General features: G+C 34.2%; 4 protein-coding genes across 4 annotated transcripts; 3 read left to right on the top strand and 1 right to left on the bottom strand.

Annotated features, from left to right (window-relative positions):
- The first annotated feature begins 781 nt into the window (after positions 1–781).
- On the top strand, positions 782–1,626 carry LOC126772985 (uncharacterized). The gene has a single exon (XM_050493585.1). It carries the CDS (start codon positions 782–784, stop codon positions 1,622–1,624), a length of 843 nt encoding a protein of 280 aa, XP_050349542.1. The 3' UTR covers positions 1,625–1,626.
- Positions 1,627–3,001: 1,375 nt separating this feature from the next.
- LOC126773026 (myb-like protein U) lies at positions 3,002–4,550 on the top strand. Its single transcript, XM_050493646.1, has 2 exons — positions 3,002–3,173; positions 3,281–4,550. Exons 1-2 carry the CDS (start codon positions 3,045–3,047, stop codon positions 4,229–4,231), a joined length of 1,080 nt encoding a protein of 359 aa, XP_050349603.1. The 5' UTR covers positions 3,002–3,044; the 3' UTR covers positions 4,232–4,550.
- Positions 4,551–7,835: 3,285 nt separating this feature from the next.
- LOC126772983 (scavenger receptor class B member 1-like) lies at positions 7,836–15,138 on the bottom strand. Its single transcript, XM_050493584.1, has 11 exons — positions 15,096–15,138; positions 14,084–14,162; positions 13,072–13,166; positions 11,176–11,339; positions 10,534–10,681; positions 10,098–10,298; positions 9,483–9,607; positions 9,109–9,380; positions 8,913–9,031; positions 8,438–8,563; positions 7,836–8,036 (listed from the first exon to the last, which is right to left on the bottom strand). Exons 2-11 carry the CDS (start codon positions 14,121–14,123, stop codon positions 7,836–7,838), a joined length of 1,491 nt encoding a protein of 496 aa, XP_050349541.1. The 5' UTR covers positions 14,124–14,162; positions 15,096–15,138.
- Positions 15,139–20,363: 5,225 nt separating this feature from the next.
- LOC126773019 (scavenger receptor class B member 1-like) lies at positions 20,364–25,593 on the top strand. The gene is made up of 10 exons (XM_050493637.1): positions 20,364–20,436; positions 21,044–21,138; positions 21,246–21,409; positions 22,110–22,257; positions 22,369–22,569; positions 23,079–23,203; positions 23,321–23,592; positions 23,670–23,788; positions 24,668–24,793; positions 25,007–25,593. The coding sequence occupies exons 1-10, from the start codon at positions 20,397–20,399 to the stop codon at positions 25,271–25,273; spliced, it is 1,557 nt and encodes a 518-aa protein (XP_050349594.1). The 5' UTR covers positions 20,364–20,396; the 3' UTR covers positions 25,274–25,593.
- The last annotated feature ends 1,499 nt before the right edge of the window (positions 25,594–27,092 follow it).

The following is a 27,092-nucleotide window of genomic DNA, read 5'->3' as shown; positions in this document are numbered from 1 at the left end:
GGTATTGCGAAACAATCCCCAACGACATGTGTAAAATTAATATTGCTTTAAATGAACCTGGTGAATTCATCTGCAAATAATATACGTTTAATAAAAATATGAAATATATGTTTCATAGTAAAAATAGGTTTTTTTATTTAACACACCTTACGCAAACCCTGCGCCACTCATTGTTGAAGAGAACTCTGGGGTTTTTATCATTAAATTCGCTTTAAATACAGTTCCGCAACAATAGCTTTTCAATTTTATGTAAGTGTTTGATTTTGACAACACGAATTGACCTTAATTGAAACTGAAAATATCGTGGACGATAAAAACTATAAAGCTATTTGAAGCAATAAGTCTAAAACGAAATGAATACATTTATAAACAATGACAACAATCCTAATTTTATATCAAAGTACTAGAAATGTCAATGAATCGAAAATATCCAGGAAGAAAAGAAAACAAGAACATATTGAGAATTGTTACGTCTACACTTATCACCACTTTATATAACAGCCTAGTTCCGATAAACAATCGCATACATTGTTTAAGGGTTATGTAGCCTTGGTTAGCGATCCATGTGCTTCTTATTGTATTATTTTTACCCCATCAGTTCGTCAAACGTAACAAAAGGGGGAGCTACGGCACTATTTAGTCATTTCGATAATAGAAAGTGACTGAAAAAGGTTCGTCTGAGGACGTTAAAGAAGGTAAGTTCTTAAATACTTTACATCACTTACAATAATTAAATAATAATTACAAATTTTGTAATTGTACAAAAATGTTTTCAGACAATATGCGGTATAGACTTCAAGCGGTTATATTGCTCTTGTTATGTTTAGTAACATTAGAAGCTAAGGAACCTGAGCTGCCATTATGTCCTACCAACATACAATTTTTTCCTCAAAATCTTCCTATGCATTGTCGAATGCCAGTTACTTCTCCTCCAATATCAGGTAAATCGATGGAATATTTTCGTATGCCAGGTTTTCCTGGTGCCCTACCCGGGCCAATGCAAGGCATGATGCCAGGACCAATGCCAATGATGCCACAACCACCAGCACATAAGCTTCCAGTTGTTGTTATGCCAATGTATTCTCCAGAAAGTAAAAACTCACAAGGTATACACTCGTTTAGACTACGGCATAAAAAACACAGACTTGGTTTTAAAAGAAGACCTAAGCATTATTATCATTCTGATGAAGATAGCACGGACGATGATACGTCTTCAGACGATTCCTCAGATACATCCACAGAATTTGGTCGCAGGAAAATATCAAGAAATGGTAGACGGTCAAACCGCCGGAGGTCTAAAAAAAAGAAACACCAGAATAAAGACCTACTTACGCCTGTACTGCAATATGTGACAAAAGATGGATACGTCATATTTGAAAAACAGATATCTAAAGACGAAGCTAAGAATTGGTTAGGGAATAAAAAGGTAGATAGTAATAAGCAAAGCAGACAGCCCAAAAATGATGACAACCAAGATTCTAGAGAATCCAGAGATGATAATGGCGGTACAAAAATATTAAAAAGAGAGGAAGATAATATTGAAGTAAAAATTCAAGGTAATCCTCAATTTCATCAGAAGAAAGTTCCAAAACGTAAGCCTCCAAAGAAACATGAAGCAGAATAAATCAAGCCATTTTTAAAGATTTTATATTTTTATAATCTAAATTTATTTATAGTTTTAATAAACAGAAATGTTAAATAATAATAGTATATCATTTTATTTTACAATTTTATTATTTACGGATAATGGTTTTAAGTACAAACAATCACCTAAAGTACATTTAAATATACTTAAATAGGTTTATACAGAATATTGTGTGTCGGTGAACGATACAATGCCCGTATAACTAAGTATTTGTCAATTGATATTATAGAAAGCAGAGTGAAATATATAGCGTTTGTAATCTATATACATTTAAATGTACGTCAAGAACAATATACCAGAAAACGCCATCAAGGCGCAATAATTTCATAATTATATTTTTCTGAATAAAATCATTTGTATAAATCATCAAAATTCATAACTTTTTCCCAATTTTATATTTTTTTATAGTATCAATCCAATCCACCAATACACGAAAGTTATGGTAATGTTTTAATATGTTTTACTTCTTATATATTATAAGAGTTGAGACCTTCATATTAGGCTGTTGTTGTTTCTTTTAAAATTAAATATTATACATTATAAATTTCATATTAATTAATATTGAAACACGTGAACTTAATACCAATGACAACACTAAAAAGCTAAATCTTATCACGTAAAGTTTCACTTTAACTTTCATCACGAACACACCACTAAGAATCAATATAGATGATATGATATCATATATTTATTTAAAAGGACATCTAGTTTAGTTTTCCATGACAAACACTACATGGATCTCTTATATTCCGTGTAAACATATATACATAGCATATATTTTATTATGTACAAAATAGCTTACAGCTGATAGTCATAAATTGGGTCTCAATACCTCCCATATAGCAACCCAGAGTTAATAAGTTGGCAGTATTATATTTCCGTACCCATAGGACAGTAGAACCCTATCCCTCTTTGAACGCAGGCGCATCGAGTATCTTTGTTGAGCATTGCAGCCGTGGTAACTAGCCGTATGAAGGATATCTTTTAAACTATGTTCAAACTGCAGGTTATTATATTCATATATTAAAATACAGTTCACAGTTTTATGTGTACTCGTATGTTTGTTAATGACATTCTTAAAGCATTATTGCCACGGGCAGCCAATTTTTGTTATACGATTAATTTATTAATTTTTCATTAAAATTAACGTTACTTAGACATGTCGCACCGTTTCTTCTTTATATTCTTCATTCAAACTAGCTATATATACATATATATTTAATTATTATACTTAATAATATTTAACAATTATTACTTAATCGAAATCAAAAATACAGGCGAACAATGTCGTCGGTATGTGTAGTTTAAAAACAATATAAATCAACTACTCGCATTTCATTTTCTAATCTAGACACATAAATGTGGTATAAATTGAAAATTCCTTGCGTAATCTTTTTCCATGTTTTTCTCTTTTCCCATCTGTGGCAGCTACAATAAGCTGAGATTGTGTAAGAATGTAGAATGCATAAAAGCAAATTTCGATCGCAGAAACATTGCGATAATAAACAGTCTAGCGAGAATGTCATGCGTGAGTTATTTAAATCTCTAGCTTCATTTAAATAAATCTTTTGACTATAATAGTATATAAACTGAGAGACTTTAAAACAATTCACATTTTGTTTGTTGTTTTTACAGAACGTTAAAAACATTTGGATTCTGTCAATGTTCTTTACTGAAATACTTAAACAAGTCAATCTACAATATGCGATGTCAATGTTCGGGCCACCGATGTTTCCAATGCCTATGTACCCAGTACCAGCTCCAATGCCCATGCGGGTATCACCTTCAGGTTCTTCATCCTCGTCAGAAGAAAGTAGTAGTACAACAACAGCAGAAACAACAACATCATCAACAACGAAGAAAACAAAAAGAAAAGTACACGTGGCGTTTCCTTTACCAATGCCTCAACCAATGGCGTTTCCAGCTGTTCCACCGATTATATGTCGAGGACCATCATCTAGGACCAAAAAAACAACACCACGTCCTTCGCAATCACTACTTCCAATTATAGCTCCACAATCAGTCGTGATAGTACCATATCCACAACCTCGACCTGTGTACGTGAATCCTCCACGACGCAGACCGAAAAAGAAATTAGTAACTATTTGTTCATCTTCCTCACAGCAATCAACGGATTCCAGTAGTTGTGAGTATAACCGTCCAAGAAGGAAGCTCAGAAAACGTAAACGACAAAATATTTATAGGAGAAGTCTTCGAAGTTCAGAAAGTGATAACGAGTTATTAAAACCAATGCTGAGTTACGTAGCAGAAAACGGTGATGTTAAATTCGAAACTAAGATTAGCAATGATGACGTTGCCGAATTACTTCGTGGAAAAGATAAATCAAAGAGAAGACATGAAACAGTGCAAGTGTTGACTAATACCGATGAAACGAATAAGCCACAAGTGGTCGTATTATCAAATGAAAAAGAAGCGCGTAGGAGTGGATCAGATCGCCATAAAAAGGTGTTTCTGAAGGGTGGTGTATCAAACCACGTGTTAAGTGATGGAAAGAAAGAATTAATATTTAGACCACCTGATAATAAGAAGATCAGCAATCTGTCAGTGTCGTTTCAAATAAGCTAAGAAACGTGATTTATGTATCGCTTACATATGTATATGTGTGACATTATAAAAAAAAATCGATGAATTTTCTAGATATCATGTTCACCCATTCATAAATAACTATAAAGAAATGTGTCGGCATGTCACTTTCTGTCGTCAAAACTGTTCGTAGCTAATAAATAGATATTTTTTTACAAAAAAAATGCATTGAATATGTAACAATAATTTGTATGTAATAACTTGTTCCGGTGGATTTCATAAGGGGCTTCGAAATAACACCGTACAACATAATTTTTTTTATATATAATATTTTTGATAAGTATTAATAATAATTTCATAATATTAAAGGGTTTTATTTTTGAAACTTACATTATCCTGAGAAAAAAATACTATTAGACCAACAAAGCATTGCTAAGCTACATAGAATACATACATGTATATTAATAATGTTACGTTAACAGACACATATGATTCTTAAAATATCTATGAAATTTTGGTGGTCCTGGACACAGGATCCTTTAGGACTATTAGTGACTTAATCAAGGCCTATGTATTTACTCAATATGGTCAGAAAACTTTACTTTTTACTATAGAACGGCCAGGCAAACGCGACCAAGGCGCCATAGGTACACAGTGGAAATTCGAAGCGCTTTGAGTCTACATTCATCATTCGCACTGCGAAACTTTGGAATGCTTTGCCTGAGTCCGTATTTCCCGATAGGTACAATGTTGGTGTCTTCAAATCCAGAGTAAACAGGTTTCTTATAAGCAAGCGTGCTACATCTTACACCGTGTCGATGCTTAACATCAGGCAAGTCAACGGTCAAACGCTGGCCTATTAATAGTAAAAAAAAGAAAATTATGATCACTATGAAATTAGATAAATTACGCTCGACCTTTTGGTTTCTTAGTATAAAAATAGAATTCAGTGGGTCAACGTAAAAAAAAAATATCTCATTGGGTCTCAAATGGTATGGGGTTCCCTCAAGGATCAATACTTGAGCCTTTTCTTTTTCTCATACACATTAATATCATCATATAATATTGTCTGCTAATTATACCTCATTTGTTATTTTATATTTAAAGAAAACAGATACAGTATTAGATTATTTACACAAAACTAATGTACTAATAACCGGTTAAATGTAAATAGTACAGTGTTTAAATAATAAAAACTAAAATTTGTATGTAAGAAAGTAAAATTGGTTGTACTTGTGAATGAGAAGTCGATACATGTTTATGTATGTATGTAGTACAAGGAAACTGAACGTAATTGAATTGGATTTCTGGGCCTTATTTATGATGATAAATAGCAATCTAATCTGTTTATATTCCCCTTCCTAATATAAAAAGTTTGGTGAGAATAATCTTATAATTTCTTTTTTAATAAGCACACTTTCGCAGTCGGCTTGTGATGTCACATAGGTACTTGCCTGATAACTACACCATAAATTTCAAACACGCATTCCACTGAGGCAGTATTTTCAGTAACTTATTAATGTTATATCTAATGGCTATGTTTAATTAATTTACGTTGTTTCTAAATGATATTTTAATTGTATTTTTGTGTTGTTGAATCTGAATAAGTATGTGTATCAGATGTGAGATGAAACCGCTCTTGAGCAGCGTGTCAAAAATAAGAATTACTTTTTGCCCAGAAGACATTATAACAGCCCATGAGACATTAATGCCTTTTATATTTTTTTATTATACACGCGTTACATAAACAACACCTGAAGTATTCCAATCGATGTGAGATTAATTGCCTGTAAATTCTTATGCAACATTTTCATTTATCAGAACACAATGACTTCCTAGAATCATATAAACGAAATAAAAGTCGGGTTTTATTACTTTTAAGAAATGTTTCGGGTCTTATGGTTGTCACTTTTTATTATGAAAATGGACAGCTATCAAGCAAATGAGGGATTTCCTATGTGGGACATTTTAAAAGGTTAGTTATGATCCTTTAAAATTAAATAATTTATTGTCCTCGTTATTATTTAAATGTCCTCAAAATATCTTGTTTCAGGTTCCAACGTTACAAATTTGTATCCTCCACTGTATATGCAGCCACCAATAGCAGTTCCAGCTCTAACGTTCTTTGAACCCGTTGCTCACGAACACCCACCAGTAAATATATTAAAGAAATTGATAAAGACCGACACTAAGAGGTGGAATAAATACGAAACTTATGAAGAATTTTCTTCCAGTGATACTGATACGGATACTGATACAGACACAGACACAAACACAAACACAGACACATCCGACTCGGACTACGAAGCGTATTATTAGCAGCTTCGATTATATTATATAACTGATACAAACTCACTGATAACTTTTATTTATATTTTTGTTAAATAATTAAAATCAATCTATGTAATAATATCGAAACGTTTTATTTATTTAAATAAGACATTAAATTTGTTATACATTTTAATGCTTATATATAAAAAAATATATATATATTTAAAACAAACACATTACACAGCACATTAATGGCCTTCTAACGGCCCTGTGGTAAGAACGCGTGAATCTTAACCGATGATAGTGGGTTCAAACCCGGGCAAGCACCACTGAATTTTCATGTGCTTAATTTGTGATTATAATTCATCTCGTGCTTGACGGTGAAGGAAAACATCGTGAGGAAACCTGCATATGTCTAATTTCACTGAAATTCTGCCACATGTGAATTCTACCAAGCATTGGAGCAGCGTGGTGGAATAAGCTCCAAACCTTCTCCTCAAAAAGAGGAGAGGAGGCCTTTAGCCCAGCAGTGGGACATTCACAGGCTGTTACGGATTACGGAACGGCCTCACTTATAAACGTTGCTTAGCGGATTTTTAGTTAAGCACTTTGCTCTTTCTATCATAATTGATTTGGTATTAGAAAGAAGAAGACAGCATTGTTTAACTAATCACCCGTTCAACAACGATTATATGTGAATGCCGTTAGATAATAAATGTTCATTATTATTACGTTGTCAATTACAGGATACACTTCATCAGTTTCAGAACGTATTCAAACAGAATTTGATATTTTACACATATTTACATATTCAGCAAACATTTTAAAGCTTATTTAATATATGTCTAATATTTATAAATACAGTAACTAAAAAAAGTGTAATTCCTCAAATTGTTTCATCGTAAAATATATAAATAATAGGTGGGAGATTCTTCTATTAGAATAACTTCAATTGATTCAATTGGAATGTTAAGTATTTAAATTGTGTGAACGACTAATTCTTGTCGATGTTGACTTAAAATGAGTCCATAATATAACTAAGAGATTTTATATTTTTGTGACCCCTTATTAAAGAAAAGTAAAATGTCAAAAATAACTCATAACGAAGATCTAAAACGACGCAATCAGTATTGTGATTTATACCAATATCTTTGCATGTTTTATCACAAATAAAGTACTTGAATGAAAATATATTCTTATAAAGACTTAATATGATGTTATTTAAAATACTAACGGACGTGCTTTTGTACAAAATCTTCACCTCTTTGGTACTCTCTATCACATGAATATAATTTAATCTTATACACGAACATTGCAACTGTTATGTAAGGGGCTCTTGTCAGAACTTCTTGTCAGACTTGGAGACTCTTGAATCCTAAAGATTACCGTTATGTTTATCATTATTTTTGTGACTATCAGACCAAAGCCATTTTAAATACATCTGACGGAGAGCGTATACTAAAATTGTCAAGCCTGTTATGAGTACTACCACTTCCACGCCATGAACGATATAGGGTAGAACATAGTTGGACATTTTTATATCGTTCTTATCTTCTTCTCCTAACTGGGGCTGAACCTGAAACCGATTAATTATGAAAGTTATTTCGAATGTAGAATAACAATGAGCAAACGTAATATAACAATTATATTCAACACTATGTATAGAAGAGCAGCTTAGAATGTCCATATACAGCCGCTGTAAATTTTTTAGGTGTTTAAATTACTGTTGTCCTTTATTTATTAATAAATAAACTCTAAAACGGTAAACGGTAACTATGTATTTTTTAAAGTATGTCGAAACTTAGCGTAAGGTATTAAGTGATGTAAAGTGATATCTGGGTAGGAGTTATTCCGATTGATTTTACTAGCGTCAAAAAGCAATGTTTATTTCGCTTTGTTTCGGTATGAGAATAGAGTTAATCCCAAAAGTTAAATAATTATTATTTAACTAACAGTTACTCATAAGTATATTCTTACAATTTTAAAGTAGACGAGAGGTACGACCATTCCTGAGAATGGTCGAACTCGAGAGTAGAATTTGACGTCCTTAATAATTACATTTACTTGTAAAGTAAATCGTCCACCAAGTACTGCTCCCACTTTCTGAAAACAAACACAATCATGTTATAATCAATCATAAAGATCTAACTCTTTCATCAATAACTAATAATAATTATCCTAAAGTGATCTACTTATTGTTTGATTTATAATATTTATTTCTTATAGTAGTATACATTTCTCCGCATTGAATGTCCATACTTAGATTACAGTTTTCTAACCAACGGCTTCTTTTAATAAATTTAAATAATTAAAAAGCACAAATATTATATAAATGTAAATGTTATAAATGTATTGGGCGATTATTGAAGATGAGGAGGTCAGCGTATGAGGTGAGTATAAATAATATTATTATTATTATTGTCAATGGTATTGATTAAGGGGTTCAACTCACCGGTTCTATTACAAATTCACTTCCATGTTCCTTCTCATCAGGACGCATGCCCTCAATACGCTCATACACTTTGGGATTAGCATACAAAAAGTGGCCATTAGATAAAGCAATATTGAGACCTGTAAATAAAAAATAGAAATACGATGTAATATCGAAACACTATAATTTTATTTATGTCAATCTGTTAGAATCTTACCGAACAGACACGGAGATATGTCGGAAATTCCATCAATGCATTCATTTATTTCTCCACAAAGACACTCAGTACTAGGATCGATAGAATAACTTTTATTACTGATCTGATAGACGAAGGCCTCGGATGTGACATCCGTGGTCGTGGTGCCGACGTAGCTAAGGTCTAACATCCTGCAGAAAGAACTCCGATACAGTCTGATGGAATCCTTGCGGGTTAATCTTGGCGCATATGCGTACCCTTCATACGTATCTACTAATGTGTTGCAACGCGTCCTGAAAATATTAAAATAGTAAATATAAAAATAGAACTGTTGGGTTTAAAGACATGCACATTATTTGACGGCGATTGAAATTAATTATGTTTGAGTACTATACCGCTTGCTTGGATTATCGTAGCCCCAAATTTTTAAACCAGAGCTGCCATCGATTTTCTTTACCTGGAACTTATCCAGAGAAGCGGTGCTCACCTCCAACACGGGTATAAATGATTGATCATATAGCTGTAATAAAATATTTTTCTTATTACATAATAAAAATATTAAGTAGAAAAATTTGTAAAACGATTGTTGTTAAACGACGGTGTCGTATAAACTTTTCGCCACTTCCAACTCCCTACAAAGCGATCTAATGTGTATTTTTCAGGTCTCAGTAGTAATGTCTAATTGTAAGGCTAAGGTCTGTTTTTCTCTTGACGAGTTTCTGAAACTTATTCTACCACGCCACACCAAACAGATACAAATATGTGGTAGATTTTTATCCGATATATGCAAGTTTCCTCTCGATGTTTTCCTTCATCAACGAACTCAAGATGAATTATAAATACAAATTAAAGACGTGAACTTTCAAACCTGCAAAACCGCAATCTTCGGATTAAGAAACAAAATTTGCTTTACTTAATTGTTGCGAGCAATTTATGTGTCCGTAATCTTTATGAATAATATACTATTGTTGGGTAAAACAATATATGTAAGAATATAAATGGTATTTTACTCGATCCAAAATTCCCATTTTGCTGAAAGTAATCCAGCCCGGCATCAAAGTATTTGATAAGGCTATCAACGGCTCATCGTAGCCCCAGAGGTAGCTGTGGACATCAGCATCGATAATTGGCTTTGATTGTAGACGATCCGCCAGAAGTGTAAATCCAGCTTTCGTCCAGTAAGAGTAAGAGCTGAGCATTGAGGATATGGCCTGAAATAATATGTTTTGTACATTCATTTATGATTTATAAATTGGTCACGTAGTTTCAGAGACATTACAAGATACTTTAAATTGGTAGGTCGACTGATAAATGGGCAACCTGATCGTAAGCGGTTACCATCGCCCATAGAAATTGGCCCTGCAAGAGATATTAACCATTCCTTACATGGTCAAAACGCCACTAACTTATATAAATTAAGCGTTTTAATTAGAAGAACCTTCCTACCAACATTGCAGCGTTAGGGACGGTGATATTAACGAGTTCTGGGTCATCAATGGATAGATCTCGTCGAAACTCTGTCCTAACGAGTGGTTTATACCTCATCACACCAGCTTCTTCGTCGACCTCGAAATTATCATTCTTTTGGTATTCTCTGTAATAAATTTCATAAGGTTAAACTGACGCGAGATTGATGAGAATTTTTTTGGAATTCAATAGTATAGATTGGTATGTCTTTACTACATATAGTATAAATGTGAAGCCGATGCGTACAACATAAAATTTACGATTTTAATTAGCACAATTCGGTATCTGTTTAATCAACTGTGTGGTTTGCTAGTTTTTGTTACTATAGATCAATATGTTGGTCTTTAAAATATGTTATATGTTTTTCAATATCAGTTCGGAGCTAGAGTTAAATTTCGCGACATTCTACTATTGTAACTCAGAAAGTCAGTCCATCGTTTGTTCATCTTTAAAATTCCATGGGTCTATAAAAGTGAGGAGATAGAAATAAACTGTATTTGCACACGCACTTGTGCATTATTAAGTATACAATCCAATAGGTATTGAACTCGCCATTGAAATGGCCGCTTGGATAAAATTCGATTCAGATGACTTATCAATTATAAAAATTGTAAAACTCACTGGTAAGTAAAAGGGCCAACTTCCTCAATCCGTAGCTTGTGGTCCTCCCCGGACAGGAACGCTTCGGCGTTGGTGACGTTAAACACGTAGACTTGTACCAAGGTAGCCACATTTTCACGTGCGAAGATTTTGTAGAACTTAGATCCCACTGCTATTCTCGTCATCTGAAGTGATAATTAAATTATAATAATAATCCTTTGCTATTTAGGGTTGTAAATAAACAGTGAAAGACGATTTCCGCATTGGGTCGGGCTATGGCAAAGTTATTGATCTTTTCAGTTATTAAATTAATAGTAACCCTAATGTTTATAAGTTGTTAGTATCGTTGGTCCTGAATGTAATTTTTTCTGGTCATGTTAGAATACCGTGTCATCGGATGCATTCTAAACACTCCAGCTTCATCGGCTGAGCTGTCGGTGATCAAAATCACCTCACACAACTACCAAATAGATTGTTTTTCATAAGCATCTTAGAACCAGAAACTATTTAATGTTTCTTTGCCTCGATATTATGATAAAACTTGGCTGTACTTTCACGAAATGTACTCATACGTTTACATATGTGTATTGAGTTCGTGACGAATCTTTTCGTCGTCACTTATTAGAGTAATGATACAGAGTATATGTTTCCGTAACAGCCTGTGAATGTCCCATTGCTGGGCTAAGGCTCTCTCTCCCTTTTTGAGGAGAAGGCAAGGAGCTTTTTCCACCACGCGCTCCTATGCGGGTTGGTGGAATACACATGTGGCAGAATTTCAGTGAAATTAGATACATGCAGGTTCTCTCACGATGTTTTCCTTCACCGTAAAACACGAGATGAATTATAATTACAATCAATCAAATATATAGTATATGTATGTGTCAAGATATTATGGTAATGAATATACTTTATTTTATTCGACTTTCTGTATTACATCTGTTTATAAAAATTTAAAAAACTGTATATTTTTAGAACGTATTAGAAATAGAAAACGTTTTATATATAACGCATTAATAGATATAATATTAAAAGAATAGCAAATTTAGAATATAGCTACTACTTCAAAATAAACGACAATTTTCTTTTAACAATAATTAATTATTGTTAAAAGAAATTATTTTAATATTATAAAGGGAACATGGAATAAAATGAAGGTTAACTGTTTATCGATGTATATGTCACACTTAAGCTTATCGGAATTTTCTGTAAATAAAAAATGGCCTTAAACTTTGCAATTCAAACAACTAACGATTATAAATATATTTAAATGAAACGCCAAACACAGAGATGCGATGATAATTACAATACACACGGTTAGATCGCTTGTATCGAACCCTGTTATAATATTTGTATATAAATCATTCTTAATTATATATCATAGACATATCATACATATATAAGAAAACATTTAAAATTACCCGTTACGGGTTAGTAATTAAAAATACGTAATTAAAAAATATTACTAAATTATTCATATAAGAGAATAGTAATTTTGGCTACTTTGTACATTGAAAATATTATTAATATGATTACAATAAAATCGGCTATGGTATGCTATATTTCGACCATGGCGGCTGTTCTCAAGAGTCGATTAGCCAACTCCGTAGGACATAAAACCACTCTCTAGTACCTCACTCTCATTTTTTATGACGGCTTATCCAGCACGACTAGAAAGCAGGACCAACGGTTTTACGTGCTTTCCGAGGCACGGACGCGACTCCGTTGTCCCAATTGCTATGCTGCTGATACTGTCTTGGTTCCTACCTTTACCAAGACCTCAGGTGATGAATCGTTAACAATGCTAACATCACGATTACTAATATACTTCGTTTTGATTGCTCACACTTGTGCATTATAATTTGTCCTAAAATAGGCCAGGAAATCATCACCATCAGATAATTAAATTGGAATGCTTACATATATCATGATTTGGTATTGGGGATCCAAAAACATCGATACTATCGGTATGACGAGTAATATGACCCCAACTGCTAACAACAGAACCAGCGTTTCTGAAAACGATAAATAATGTTATATTTATTTTTTATATCGCATACCACACATACATAAACTTACTAGTGGTAGGGCTTTGTGCAAACTCGTCTGGGTAGGTACCACCCACTCATCAGATATTCTACCGCAAAACAGCAATACTTGGTATTGTTGTGTTCCGGTTTGAAGGGTGAGTGAGCCAGTGTAATTACAGGCACAAGGGACATAACATCTTAGTTCCCAAGGTTGGTGGCGCATTGGTGATGTAAGCGATGGTTAACATTTCTTACAATGCCAATGTCTAAGGGCGTTTGGTGACCACTTACCATCAGGTGGCCCATATGCTCGTCCGCCTTCCTATTCTATAAAAAAATAAATAAATAAATAAAGTTGGTAGAATTTGTGGAACTATGACTTATGAATTTGAATCAAGATTTTTGATTTTGATTGAAGAAAAATTTGGTCACCAATATTTTGGGAATAGGGAATGCACGCGATGCACACTCGGCAACATTAGGCGCGCAGAAGTTCGAGAAAGACCACAGTTGTTCGACACTGCGCATTTATCCGCACCTCGGCGAACGCACTCAAAGTTGCGTGGACGATTTCATTTATTTATTTAAAAAGGCACATGTATTCAATACTTGTGAATTCAAAACAATTAACTAATATTTATCTGATATATGTACCAATCACAGATATGCACTACACTGACAGGACAACTCACTGTCTAACTTGACACAAATTACTTGTAATACTTACTACCTGCTTATTAAATATTAAAAAAAAAATTAATGTTAGCTTAACTAAAAACATATATTTAAACTTATACATATGTTCTAACGCTCGCTCTCGAGACGAGACGTTGAGTTTATATATTTTAATGAATTCTGTTACTATGAATATGAAGGCCGATATCAACCATACAATCACTTACTCGTGTTACGTATTGTGGTGTCCTTGCTCTTGCACTTCATCTTTAGTACGTTGGTAACACAACACTACCCTTGAAGTTACTTGAAACGAGAAAATTGATAGATTAGTATATATGAATGAATGAGTTAGATAAAGAAAAACACCTGGAGTATAATAGGATACGGGTGTATTATGTTAAAAGTTATATGTGTGGAACATCCTTAAAAAGACGCTCAATAAAACAGTCGTAGGTATCTCGCGAGTAAATAATAATAAATCATAATTCAGGACTATAATAACCTTACTGGTATTATAAATGCGATAATGAGTTTCTTTATTTACTTATTATCTTACGATTTCACGCCTTAAATACTCAACAGATTAACATTAAATTTTACATACACGTTCTCAGGAATACAGAAAAGGACATAGGGACTAGGGCACCTAAGGGCAGGTGGCTCTGCCGTTAAGAAAACGTCTGGCATCATCGCGGTTTATAGAATCGAGAGGATGGACCAATGGAGGGGTATACAAGAATAGTGAACTGGGCGCCGCTACTAATAAAAAAATAAATAAAGCGCCAAGTGCAAGCTTAAAATATTATATTTAGTTAATTTAATGTAATATGATTTATATATGAATGATAAATATGATTATTACCATGTGAATATTATAAAATATATTAACTACTGGTGGTAGAGTTTTGTGCAAGCTCGTCTGGGTAGGTACCACCCACTCATCAGATATTCTACCGCAAAACAGCAGTACTTGGTATTGTTGTGTTCCGGTTTGAAGGGTGAGTGAGCCAGTGTAATTACAGGCAAAAGAGACATAACATCTCAGTTCCCAAGGTTGGTGGCGCATTGGTGATGTAAGCGATGGTTAATATTTCTTACAATGCCAATGTCTATGGGCGTTGGTGACCACTTACCCCCAGGTGGCCAATATACTCATCCGCCTTCCTAATATATAAAAAAATAAGTTGTGATAAATATAATTAAAATTATTATTATTAAAAAGAATATAAGACTTACCAAATTTAATCTTCAAAAAACAATTACACTAGGTATAACTGCTATAATTACACATGTATTATTATTTGAGCTTCTAAACATAAATTAAACAAAAAAAAAAATACTGCATCACGTACGCTCGCTTGATTAAACTGTTTAAAAATGATATATTATTTATTGAAGTCGGCCAACCACGTAAGTATTTATAAATAATGTGATTGTATACTTTTAAAGTACATAAGCTTGTCTCAGCCGTCTGGGATGTTAACGCTAGAACATTGGCTCAATATCAGTTTAAAAAAACAAGGCAATAAATCGTTAACAATGCCAACCCCACGATTACTAGCCTTATTAATATACTTTGTTTTATTAATTATATTTATGTACGTATGTTATCTAAGACAGTTATACTAATCCTATCTCTAGTTCTCCGGTTAAGGTTATACTTCAGATAAATATACGTCTGAAAACTAGTAAGTATCAAATCTAATTAAGTTTTAATATAAAAGGAAACTAATGCTACATAGGATGTACGACACATGTTATTTATTGTATCATTCATCTATATATAGGCACATACTATCGTTTCTCTAAACTACAGTAACAGCCTGCTAATGTTTCACTGCTGGGCTAAGGCCTCCTCTCCCTTTTTGAGGAGAAGGTTTAAAGCTTATTCCACCACGCTGCTCCAATGCAGGTTGGTAGAATACACATGTGGCATAATTTCAATGAAATTAGACACATGCAGGTTTCTTCACGATGTGTTTGGTTCACCCTCAAGCACGAGGTGAGTTATAATCACAAATTAAGCACATGTAAATTCAGTGGTGCTTGCCTGGGTTTGAACCCACGATCATCGGTTAAGATTCACGTGTTCTAATCTCTAGGCCATCTCGGCTTAATCTCTCAACTAATAAATGCCCAGTCAAAATTATTATGTTTAGAGAGCTGAAATTTGGAACACACGTTTATTATATAATGCATTGCGGATATTTAAGCTGTAAAACTTGTCGAAAGAAATATCATATAATATCACTTTTGCTGTCTGGTTACTGGTCATTCTTTGCTTATTTAATATCCATACAAGTATAAGACGGTTAACAAAAAAAATTAAAAACCACGTAATTATACAACTGTTTCATCGTCATTGGCTCTGTGAGCAATATTAAACATTACTTACGACACCAACCTTGGGAACATAAGTTGATATGCCACTTAAACCTGTTGTTACACTGGCTCACTCACCATTTATACCGGAACACAATAGTACTAAGTATTGGTAGAACTATTGACGAATGGTTGGTACCTACCTAGACGGTTTTGTTCTGATTTGTCTAAATCCTCTGATCATAGTGCATGAAAGTCTTATAAGCTTGAACAATACGGCATCTAAGTTTTGGAAATAATTGCTATACAAATTCAATAACTATACATTTATATTAAATCATTTAAATCTTCATTGTTATCTATGTAAAACTATTTGTGTTATAGTAAATATTTCATTATGATTATTAGGTTTTTCTTTCGAAAATTCTCAGTAGCAGCTCGCCTCGTGAACTCTCTCTCGTGTCGGATCGCCGTCACATCGGATTATGAGAGTGCGAGAATAGAAAGTGCAACATTTGTGCAATATAATATGTCCTGTGCAGTTGGCTGATATCTCTTGAGATTGGGCGCCGTGACCGATCGGTCAGGAAGACATCAATATCACGGCCGCTATTTATAGGTTAATGTATTTATGTACTACTTACTATAACAGAATACAATTAACTTACTCATTTATTTCTTTTAATTTATGACTATACTATCTTATCAAATATTAAAGGTTTAAAAGTTATCTATAAGTAGTATGCGTATAACTTGTGATGGAAATTTTAGAAAAAGTACATATAAATATATATATATATATATATATATATATATATAAATATTTTTTTCTAACTTATATTGTATTTAACTTTTTTTACGTGATTACTGTTTACGTTGTGCTTTTCGTGCTTGCTTGTTTGCTTGGACGCTTTTTGTTTTATGTGTTCAAAATATTCATATTTTAGATTGTGTTCATTTTTTAGTAGATTCGTCCACCCGTTTTGTTAATATGACACGAATAGTTTATGAAGGTAATTCTTAAATTTAACATAGAATACATTTTTAGATGAAATATCATGCAGAATCACGTTGCTATGTAGTCGTTATCTAATATATAGTACTAAGTAGAACATAACGTTACTACCCGGCTCTGTAAATAAGAAGTTGGTGATATTTTTTAATAAATAATATGGTCATAAATTATTGCACAGAAATATACTACAGTTTTTTTAATAATCATTAGAGGTATCTTTTAAAATCAAACAGTACCAACTGTTTCGATTAATTAAAATCGGATAAACTCTTAAAATTATCTTTACTATCTTCCGTTTCCACAAGGACAAAATCACAAAATTTGAAACTTGTTAAACTGTAAACTAGTTAGGTATCGCTAAGTCGGGTGTTTTTGTATCGTACGTATTACCGTTTGAGGAAATATTAATTAATATGGATTTGTTGTCTGTTTGTTGTATAACCAACAATAAATATATATTTTGTATACATTAACGTCTTTTAGTCTGGTATTAGATTGTAATAGTTTTTCTTTAACACTAGTAAACTATTTTAAGTTGCATCAAACAAATATATTTAATCAATCAGTAACAGCCTGTGAATGTCCCACGCCTGGGCTAAGGCATCTCCTTTTTTTTTGGAGAAGGTTTTTAGATTTTATTCCACCACGCTGCTCCAATGCGGGTTGGTAGAATAAATATGTGACAGAATTGCAGTGAATTAAGACACATGCAGGTTTTCTCACGATCCTTCACCGTCAAGCACGAGTGAATTATAATACAAATGAAACACATGAAAATTCAGTGATGCTTGCCCGATCAATTAATCAAGCTTTAATCAATCGCTAACAAAAAATAAAATACTTTGTTTGTCTCGACAAAACTTTTTTCGCTTAGAATTCATATGTACTTATATATAACCTAGATTTTAAAATAAACGATATAGTATGTAAGTATTACTTATTTAACAGTTTCTATACACATATGCACATAAAGACTGGAAACATTTAGCAAAATATAGTTTTTTATAGCTAAATAAGATAAAAAAAAATTAAGAATCTTCACAAAAAAAATTGAAACCGAGGAATTAATTCGAGGATTGTAGAACACACTTTCAAAAAACACCGGCGTTGACGTAAGTAACGATCAAATTCTTAATATGGTAGTTATAGGTTAGTAAAGTGTAAAAGACAGTTAAAACAACACTTATTTAATTTTGTGTACCACAAGACCTCACTGAACCTTACGGCGAGCCGACTGTCGGGCCCGAACAGTTTTTAGGGGGTATTTCGGCGCACTCAGCGGTGAGTCTCACATACCCCGCGTAATGTGGTGGAAATGGGTAAATGCGTTTCTCCAAACGTCTATAAACTACCTTATTGCTTGCTAAAGTAATTAGTATAATCTAAAATTAATGACGTCCTTGATTTGTCTTCAAAATGCCTTACAGGCATCGTTTAGTTGGTAGCAATCATATCTTATGCATTTGCGTATAAAAGTACCTCACGACATAATAATTTGTTTTTTTTTAGTCTCACTAATTCAAGCACCTATTGACAAGTACAAATTATTTCTTACACGGAGTGGGCTACATAGGACTCATACACATTATATTTACTATATATAACTCAGTTTTATATTTAAGCGCGTGCGCCTGATTCTTTAATAAGTTACTTTTCATTTGTGAACAGTCAAATCAAGCGCGCGTACGTTTGTTAAAGTATTTATTTTATTAAACTTAGAAATAATCAGTATACAATTAAATTGTTATTGTTTATCGACAAAGAAATTGGTAAGAAGTTTTTATTTTTATTTATTAATATTTATTTATTTGTTTTGGTATTTCTAAAAAAAACAACTCAATTTCAAAGATAATGCTTACATACTCTTTAATTATTTTTTAATAATATAATAAATAATAAGCTTAACGAAAAACCGTTCTGAAAATCTATCTTTTCCAACTCGCTAATTATTATTCTTCTAATGAACAACAATATTATATATATGAGTGAGCCAGTGAAATCGCAGGCATAAGTGAGGATATATAACACAGGCGCACCCTTTATTGTAAAGGGATGGCAAATCTGAGACGACCGAAATTACCAATTGTTTAACGTGCTTTCCGATGCACGGTGCACTGTAAGCACTGCTAACTTTCTGACGACGGGTAGCTGAAAAATCCAATAAGCTTATATATGCCCAACTCAGGGTTCGAACCCAGGACCTCGGGGTATGCGGCCTTATAAGTTAGCCTATATACCATCGAAGCAGTAAACTTTAAATTATATAACTAATTTTTAAGTTATTTATTTTCTCGTAAACGTCACTTATTGTGAATAAGTGTACAAAAAATTTGACTTTGAAATTGACTTTTAGTAATAATGTACCAAAACGATATTTCTTGGTAACAAAATGGGATCTAATGGTCCAACTAATTCTCTAAACAATGCTCTAAGATTAACCTTTTATTTATAAACTGTTGTATTAATCTCCAAGGACTTGCATAGTTCCATTTTCGGGCTTTGTAGTTTTCTTTCGCTTTGTTTATTGCGAAATTTCGAATACACTGTAATATACATATACATACTTATATATATATATATATATTTTTTATTTACATTGCGTCTTCATATGACAGCCGTGTATCCTCCGAAGATTCCCGCCTATCCAGTTAGTTTCTCTGTACTCTCTAGTACTGTTTCAGTATACATACGTATACTGTGTCTCGTCTCTTTAGAGCAATTTCGGTGTTATGATCAAACTTGTAGTCACAGTTTTATAAAAATTGGAAAAACTAACAACAACTTTAGTTTAAATAAAGTTGAAGCTAATTTCGCCGCTAGAGTTTCGCAGATAGATACATTTTAGTATTCCTACAGAGAATATTTCTCTTAAATAGATTATGTTAGAAGAAAAAAATAATTGAAAAAAGCCAATATGTGGTCTTCCATGTTTAAATTCTAGATCTATTTTTTCTACATCTACTAAATGCTTTAATAATAAGATGTGAATGTGCAGATTTATTTTCTGATAGGGCATTGTATCAGCCCGATTGGGTAGTTACCAAACCAGTAATATACCATAAAAACCAGCGTTACATCTTAGTTTCTATGATTGACGATTGACATTTCTTTTCTTAATCATATGGATATTCCTAATATTATTTTAGAAAAAATCTAGTTTCAGGTATCTTCAATGACAGTTGGTACACACAAATAATAATATGAAGTGCAGAAGTAAGAAAACCACAAACGATAACACGAGTAAGTGCACTAAGGACATTTGCAGAATGACAGCAATTTTAACTAAATAACAACAAAACCTATTATTCAAAGCACAAGCTTCCGTGCTATTCTGTAAGAACAAACTCGAAACTCACCGCAGAAAACGGTCTTGAAATTTCAGTGAGATGCTATGAGGACCATCATAATTATAACATTTCAAGAATACACGCATCAAAATATTGTATAACCATAAGTCGGTTATCAACATTTCACGGGCGGGTATTGAAGTGTATTCTTACAGAATAGCACTGCTGAATTAAAAACACATTAAACATATTGGCTATGTTCAACATCTAACATTGTAGCTTTAACTAAAAAAATAAGTTGGTAGGGTTAATGGAATTTATTTTGTTAGAGTATTCGACCATAAAGGGGTGCATGTATAACATAGTAAATACTTGTTCTTGCTTTTGTAAGCGATTAATGAATCATCCTAGTCTACATCCAAGCAAACACTTATAAATTACAAGTTTCCGCCCACGGCTTTGTCCTACGAATATGCTACTACTAAGACGTACAGTGAGAGCTACGATGCTTACAGTGAGAGATTATTAGTGCCTGTACAATATAACTCCATCGTTTTCAGGGACGCTCTCTGTGCTAATAGCAATTGGGTTCATATTACTCGTCATACCAGCAGTCTCGGTGTTTTTGGACCCTCAATACCTAATCATTGTTTTCGTGAGCATTTTCATTTTATTTATTTTCAAAATATATTTATATAATATGTTTAAATAGAGGCATATGGCATATATCAGCCACGTACACATCAGATTTTATTACTTCAGGTTACGAGAATAGCAGTGGGATCTAATTTCTATGAAATCTTAGCACGCGAAAATGCGGGTACCTTCGTAAAAGTCTACGTGTTCAATGTCACCAACGCCGAAGCGTTCCACTCCGGCGAGGACCACAAGCTACGGCTCGAGGAAGTTGGACCTTTTACTTACCAGTGGGTTAATGCTTAAACACATAATAAACACTGAATTTTATATTCTGCTCTTGGTCAAATATTGACCGCAGCTATTCTCAACGATTATTATTCAACTGTGAAAAATATGGTACACGAAGTTCGCGAACATGTTTTACTACGTCTGAGATGAAACTGAATATTTCATCCCATCATCTAATCGAACACGTTAAGAATACTTATAGTAACAGTTGCTATCTTAAAGAATACTTTCAGCATCTGACAGTCGTTATTACTGGTGGTAGAGCTTTGTTCACTGGTGGTAGAGCTTTGTGCAAGCTCGTCTGGGTAGGTACCACCTATTCATCAGATATTCTACCGCAAAACAGCAGTACTTGGTATTGTTGTGGTCCGGTTTGAAGGGTCAGTGAACCAGTAATTACAGGCAAAAGGGGACATAACATCTCAGTTCCCAAGGTTGGTGGCGCATTGGTGATGTAAGCGATGGTTAACATTTCTTACAATGCCAATGTCTATGGGCGTTGGTGACCACTTACCATCAGGTGGCCCACATGCTCGTCCGCCTTCCTATTCTATAAAAAACCTGTATAGTTGAAACAAATGAATACAAAGTCCTAATCTGTAGAATATTGGCTATAGCACAGACACGGCGAATCATTACATTCATTTATTTCCACAAACTTTTGCCCATCTATCCTTTAGTTTCGATCATTTATTACAGAGAATACCGAAAGAATGATAAATTCGAGGTCGACGAAGAAACTGAAGTGATGAGGTACATACCGCGCATCAGGACAGAGTTCCGACGTGAACAATCTATTGATGACCCAGAACGAGTTAATATCACAGTTCCGAACGCTGCAATGTTGGTAAGGAGATTCTTATTGAACAATGAAAAAATGACTACGTTCCACCATGGTAACCCTTAATACCATTTCATGCTAAGACAGGTTAATTTGACAATATGTTTCTTATTTCAGGCAGTATCATCGATGTTCAGCTCATACCCCTTCTGGACCAAGGCCGGGTTCACTATGCTGGCGGACCGTCTGCACTCAAAACCCATTATAAACATCAATGTCCACGACCTCCTCTGGGGCTACGATGAGCCTTTGATAGCCCTATCTAATACTCTGATGCCCGGCTGGATTACTTTTAGCAAAATGGGCATTTTGGATCGCGTAAGATATCGTTTGCTTTAATACCTTTAGTGTTTTAGTTGTGAGTAGGTCGGTTAGATTAGAAAAACTATCTCAATTATTCTATTTTATAATGGTACTTTTGAATATTTGTTATTGTTATTTATACACCTATATATACTATTAACGTATTACTTGTCACTGAGTTGACTAACATATTCCTAACAGAATCTTATAATTTTTCAGCTTTTTAATTGCAGAGTCGATCAAATACTATTTAACTAATACATATCCTGCTTGTAATCCATAGATACTAACTCCACGCACTAACTACTTTTTATTTTTGACCATTACTGCTATTGTAAGTACAAGGGACACGACATATTCTGTGATTTGTTTCGCAGCACACTGACAAATATAGAGGGTTTGTTATTCGTAACAACGCCTCTGACGAAATTGACTACTTATCATTAAATTGCGCAATGTTTTCTCTATATTGCTACCGCGTAATAAAATAATTTTTATATAAAAATAGTGCATTTTTTTTCTAGTTGTATGATCAATCGTCTTTACCTGTGTTAGAGGTGAGCACAGCTGGTTATGACAAATTTAAAGTAAAAAAAATAGACGGTTATCCTGGGTTAAAGGTGTGGGAACACGGCGACGTAAGAAAGCGGTAAATATAAGAATGTATTTAGAATTTACTTGCCACTAAGCAACTAGCAACTTAAATAACGGAAAACCAATATATTTCATAGATTCGTATAGTTCTGACACGTGTAAATATTACCAGGATACGGTGCAACACGTTCGTTGATACGTACGAAGGGTACGCGTTTACACCAGGACTTACCCGCGACGCCTCGCTCAGACTGTATCGGAACACTTTCTGCAGGATGTTAGACCTTAGCTACGTCGGCACCACGGCCACGGATGTCACATCCGAGGCCTTCGTCTATCAGATCAGCAATAAAAGTTATTCTATCGATCCTAGTACTGAGTGTCTTTGTGGAGAAATAAATGAATGCATTGATGGAATTTCCGACATATCTCCGTGTCTGTTCGGTAAGATTCTAACAGATTGACATAAATAAAATTATGGTGTTTCGATATTACATCGTATTTCTATTTTTTATTTACAGGTCTCAATATTGCTTTATCTAATGGCCACTTTTTGTATGCTAATCCCAAAGTGTATGAGCGTATTGAGGGCATGCGTCCTGATGAGAAGGAACATGGAAGTGAATTTGTAATAGAATCGGTGAGTTGAACCCCTTAATCAATACCATTGACAATAATAATAATAATATTATTTATACTCACCTCATACGCTGACCTTCCCATCTTCAATAATCGCCCAATACATTTATAACATTTACATTTATATAATTATTGTGCTTTTTAATTATTTAAATTTATTAAAAGAAGCCGTCGGTTAGAAACCTGTAATCTAAGTATGGACATTCAATGCGGCGAAATATATACTACTATAAGAAATAAATATTATAAATCAAACAATAAGTAGATCACTTTAGGATAATTATTATTAGTTATTGATGAAAGAGTTAGATCTTTATGATTGATTATAACATGATTGTGTTAGAACCGGTTAGTAATGACTTTTAATCTAGGATAATCATATTTACGTCCATTGCTCTCATTGGTCTGACATCTGGGGACCAAAATCACCAAATTTCGCTTTATCGCAATCGAATCGAAACGTAATTGCTGCCGGTTAACCGTTTTCCTATTCCACAAACGACACTGGCCAGTTGTAGTTCGATTGAAGTTGGATCGGAATAGAATCGGGGACGTATCGTAACAGGTATAAATTGGTAAAATTGGTCCCTAGTTATATTATAAGCCATCACATATAATCGTATAACCGGTTCGTTGGTTAAGTAACTAGCTTACAAGGCTGTAGATTCCACGAGTGCAAATCCCCGGTGCGACTAACATTAAGTTATAGGGTTTTTCTGTCCAAAAATTATCTTTGTGAAAAATGATTTAAAAAATTTCTACTATTACTATAGTACGTAACAATAGAAGTAAATGATAATTTGAGATTAATTAATGTCTTATTGATATATAACGTTTTGGTCTTAATACATATTTTTAAATATAATTCTGTTGTTTACAGAAATCGGGAGCAGTTCTTGGTGCAAAGTTGACTTTGCAAGCAAACGTAAACGTTAAGGATGTCAATTTCTACTCTCGAGTCAGACCATTTTCTAAGATGGTCGTACCTCTCGCTTACTTTAAAATTGTAAGATTAACTGCTTAAGCTGTGTTCGAAAAGTAATAATAGTTACCTCGTATCATTTTAATTTGTTATTAGTGCATAATTATATCGCCTGATGGTATTTAAGGGTGTCCATAATGGGGTCTGATGTCAAAAATAATTATAAATAATAACAATCTTTCAGTTTTTTATACTATATTGTACTGTTAATTGCCTTGATAAAAATATCGGTTTCAGGTACAACCTGAGTTAGCAGAGGAAGATAAGAGATATATAAGACAGTCCACGTATTTGTTACCATATATCGTTCATGGTGTAGAAGTGGTGGTATTCATAACAGGCTTGACAATTTTGGCATACGCTCTCCATCAGATGTATCTGCAGTGTCTTTGTTCTGGTAGTCACAAAAATAATGAGGAACGTAGTGGTAATCTTCAGGTGACAACGCCGCTGATTCATGAGAAACTTCCAACTTTCGACACAAAGTCAGCTGGAAATATTTAGTTAAGTAACAATTCCTTTAAAGAGGGTAACTTTCCAATGTGGTTCTGGCCAGAACCTTCATTATATTACAATGGTTACGAACCCAATTAAAATAGATCATATTAAGTTTTGGATTTGTAAGAATATATTTGTTTTCCAAGTTATTTATTAGAGTAGTAAACGCCAAGTCATGGTGAAAGTCCGATTTATTAGTAAATTGAAAACTGAGTAAACCCTGAACGCTCATTGGTCGCCTATTACGTCATCAGCTGTGTTCGACCAATGACCGTTCAGATAAATTTTTAATTAGTTATTGTAAGTTTACCAGCGTTTTAGAAACTAGATATTAGTGTTTTAGTAATTACTATAGTTTAATAATGCAATATATTTAACTTTCATTAAATTGTTAAAAAAAATATTAAATTGAAGAGCTTTAAGGCGTTTAAATTAGTTTTATACGAGGTGGTAACTAAAGTAACTTTAGATGTAGAAAGCCCGCCTATTGTACTTCATGTTCAAACAAGAAGAATAGTAATATAATTTTGAAATGTAAATGCAACTTATCTAAGGTATCTAATCTCAAAGTCTATATTTTATAAGTGGTTAAGATAATATTATTAATATGTATATACATATAATATATTGATTGAACATTAAAATAACAACGCATTTTAAAAATTCTATTCTCTTTATTAAAAGAGAGGGGCAGTGAAATGTATTCTATCCGTGCAGTGACGGAGAAAGAATACATTTCACTGCCCCTCTCTTTCCCATGGGTGTCGTAAGAGGCGACTAAGGGATATCTGAGCGACCATCTGCTCATCTGGTGGTAGGATGCTAACATCCGCCTGGCTTGTTACCACCGTACGCATGGTGAAAAACTCGTGAAGTGACTTGCAGCCGCGTTTCGAGGTCAGCCAGCGTACAGCCAGTGCCTGAGCGAGTATTGCCGCGATGGGTGTTGTTCCAGTGGAGACGGCTGTTGAACCAATGCCGGGGGAAACTGTATTGACCTGCCGGACAGGGAGACCCGAAGAAACGGCTGTTCCGCTGGCCGCCCGTGGCATAGTACAGGGGCCCGAGCGTGCCTAACCAGCTCTCGAAGCTGCCCCACCAGGCCACGCTTAATCTCGGGGTGGACCGTCGTGCCGGTTGGTGACCGGAAGGTGGGGTCCCGGCGGCCACTTCCGGGGGGGTTCGGGGGCCCTGCCGTCCGGCGGATCAGTATATTTTCCTTTTTGGCAAACATTTGGGAAAACACGCCTCCATACTTTGCCCATCCCTATCGTGGCAATACGTCGCTCGCCTCACGTCTCTTTTCCTAATTTTTCCAATGGTAGCGCAAATAAGAAATAACGGTCGTTCAGCGGTGCACACCCCCACCATACCCACGCTGTTTGAGGTCGAGTTCTCTAACATCCGAGGACTCCACGCTAACCTCAACGCTGTCCACCACCATCTCGAGACAGCACGGCCAGCAATGTTGTTTCTCACGGAGACACAAATACTCCGTCCTGCCGATACCAGCTACCTTAATTATCCCGGCTACACGCTTGAAGAATCCTTCAAAGCGAAAGCCGGAGTATGCTTGTTCGTCAGGACGGATGTTTGCTGTCACCGACTGCGCTGCTTGGAGGACCCCTCCTTCTCCATGTTGGTGGTACGTGTAGACCTGGTTTGTCAGAGCCGAGTCTACGTGTGCCTCTACAGATCCCACAATGGTGACTTGGAGACAAGCCGATTATTTGACCATCTTAGTCGGGTGGCAGATGCTGGGCAAGAGCAATTTCCTAACGCGGAATTGGTGTTTTTGGGGGATTTTAATGCTCACCACGAATCC

The sequence above is a fragment of the Nymphalis io genome, chromosome 13 (assembly GCF_905147045.1).
Source record: "Nymphalis io chromosome 13, ilAglIoxx1.1, whole genome shotgun sequence".
NCBI classification, from domain to species: Eukaryota; Metazoa; Arthropoda; class Insecta; order Lepidoptera; family Nymphalidae; genus Nymphalis; species Nymphalis io.
Note: the sequence above shows the minus strand (reverse complement) of the source record. Positions and strands in the feature narration are given on the sequence as shown.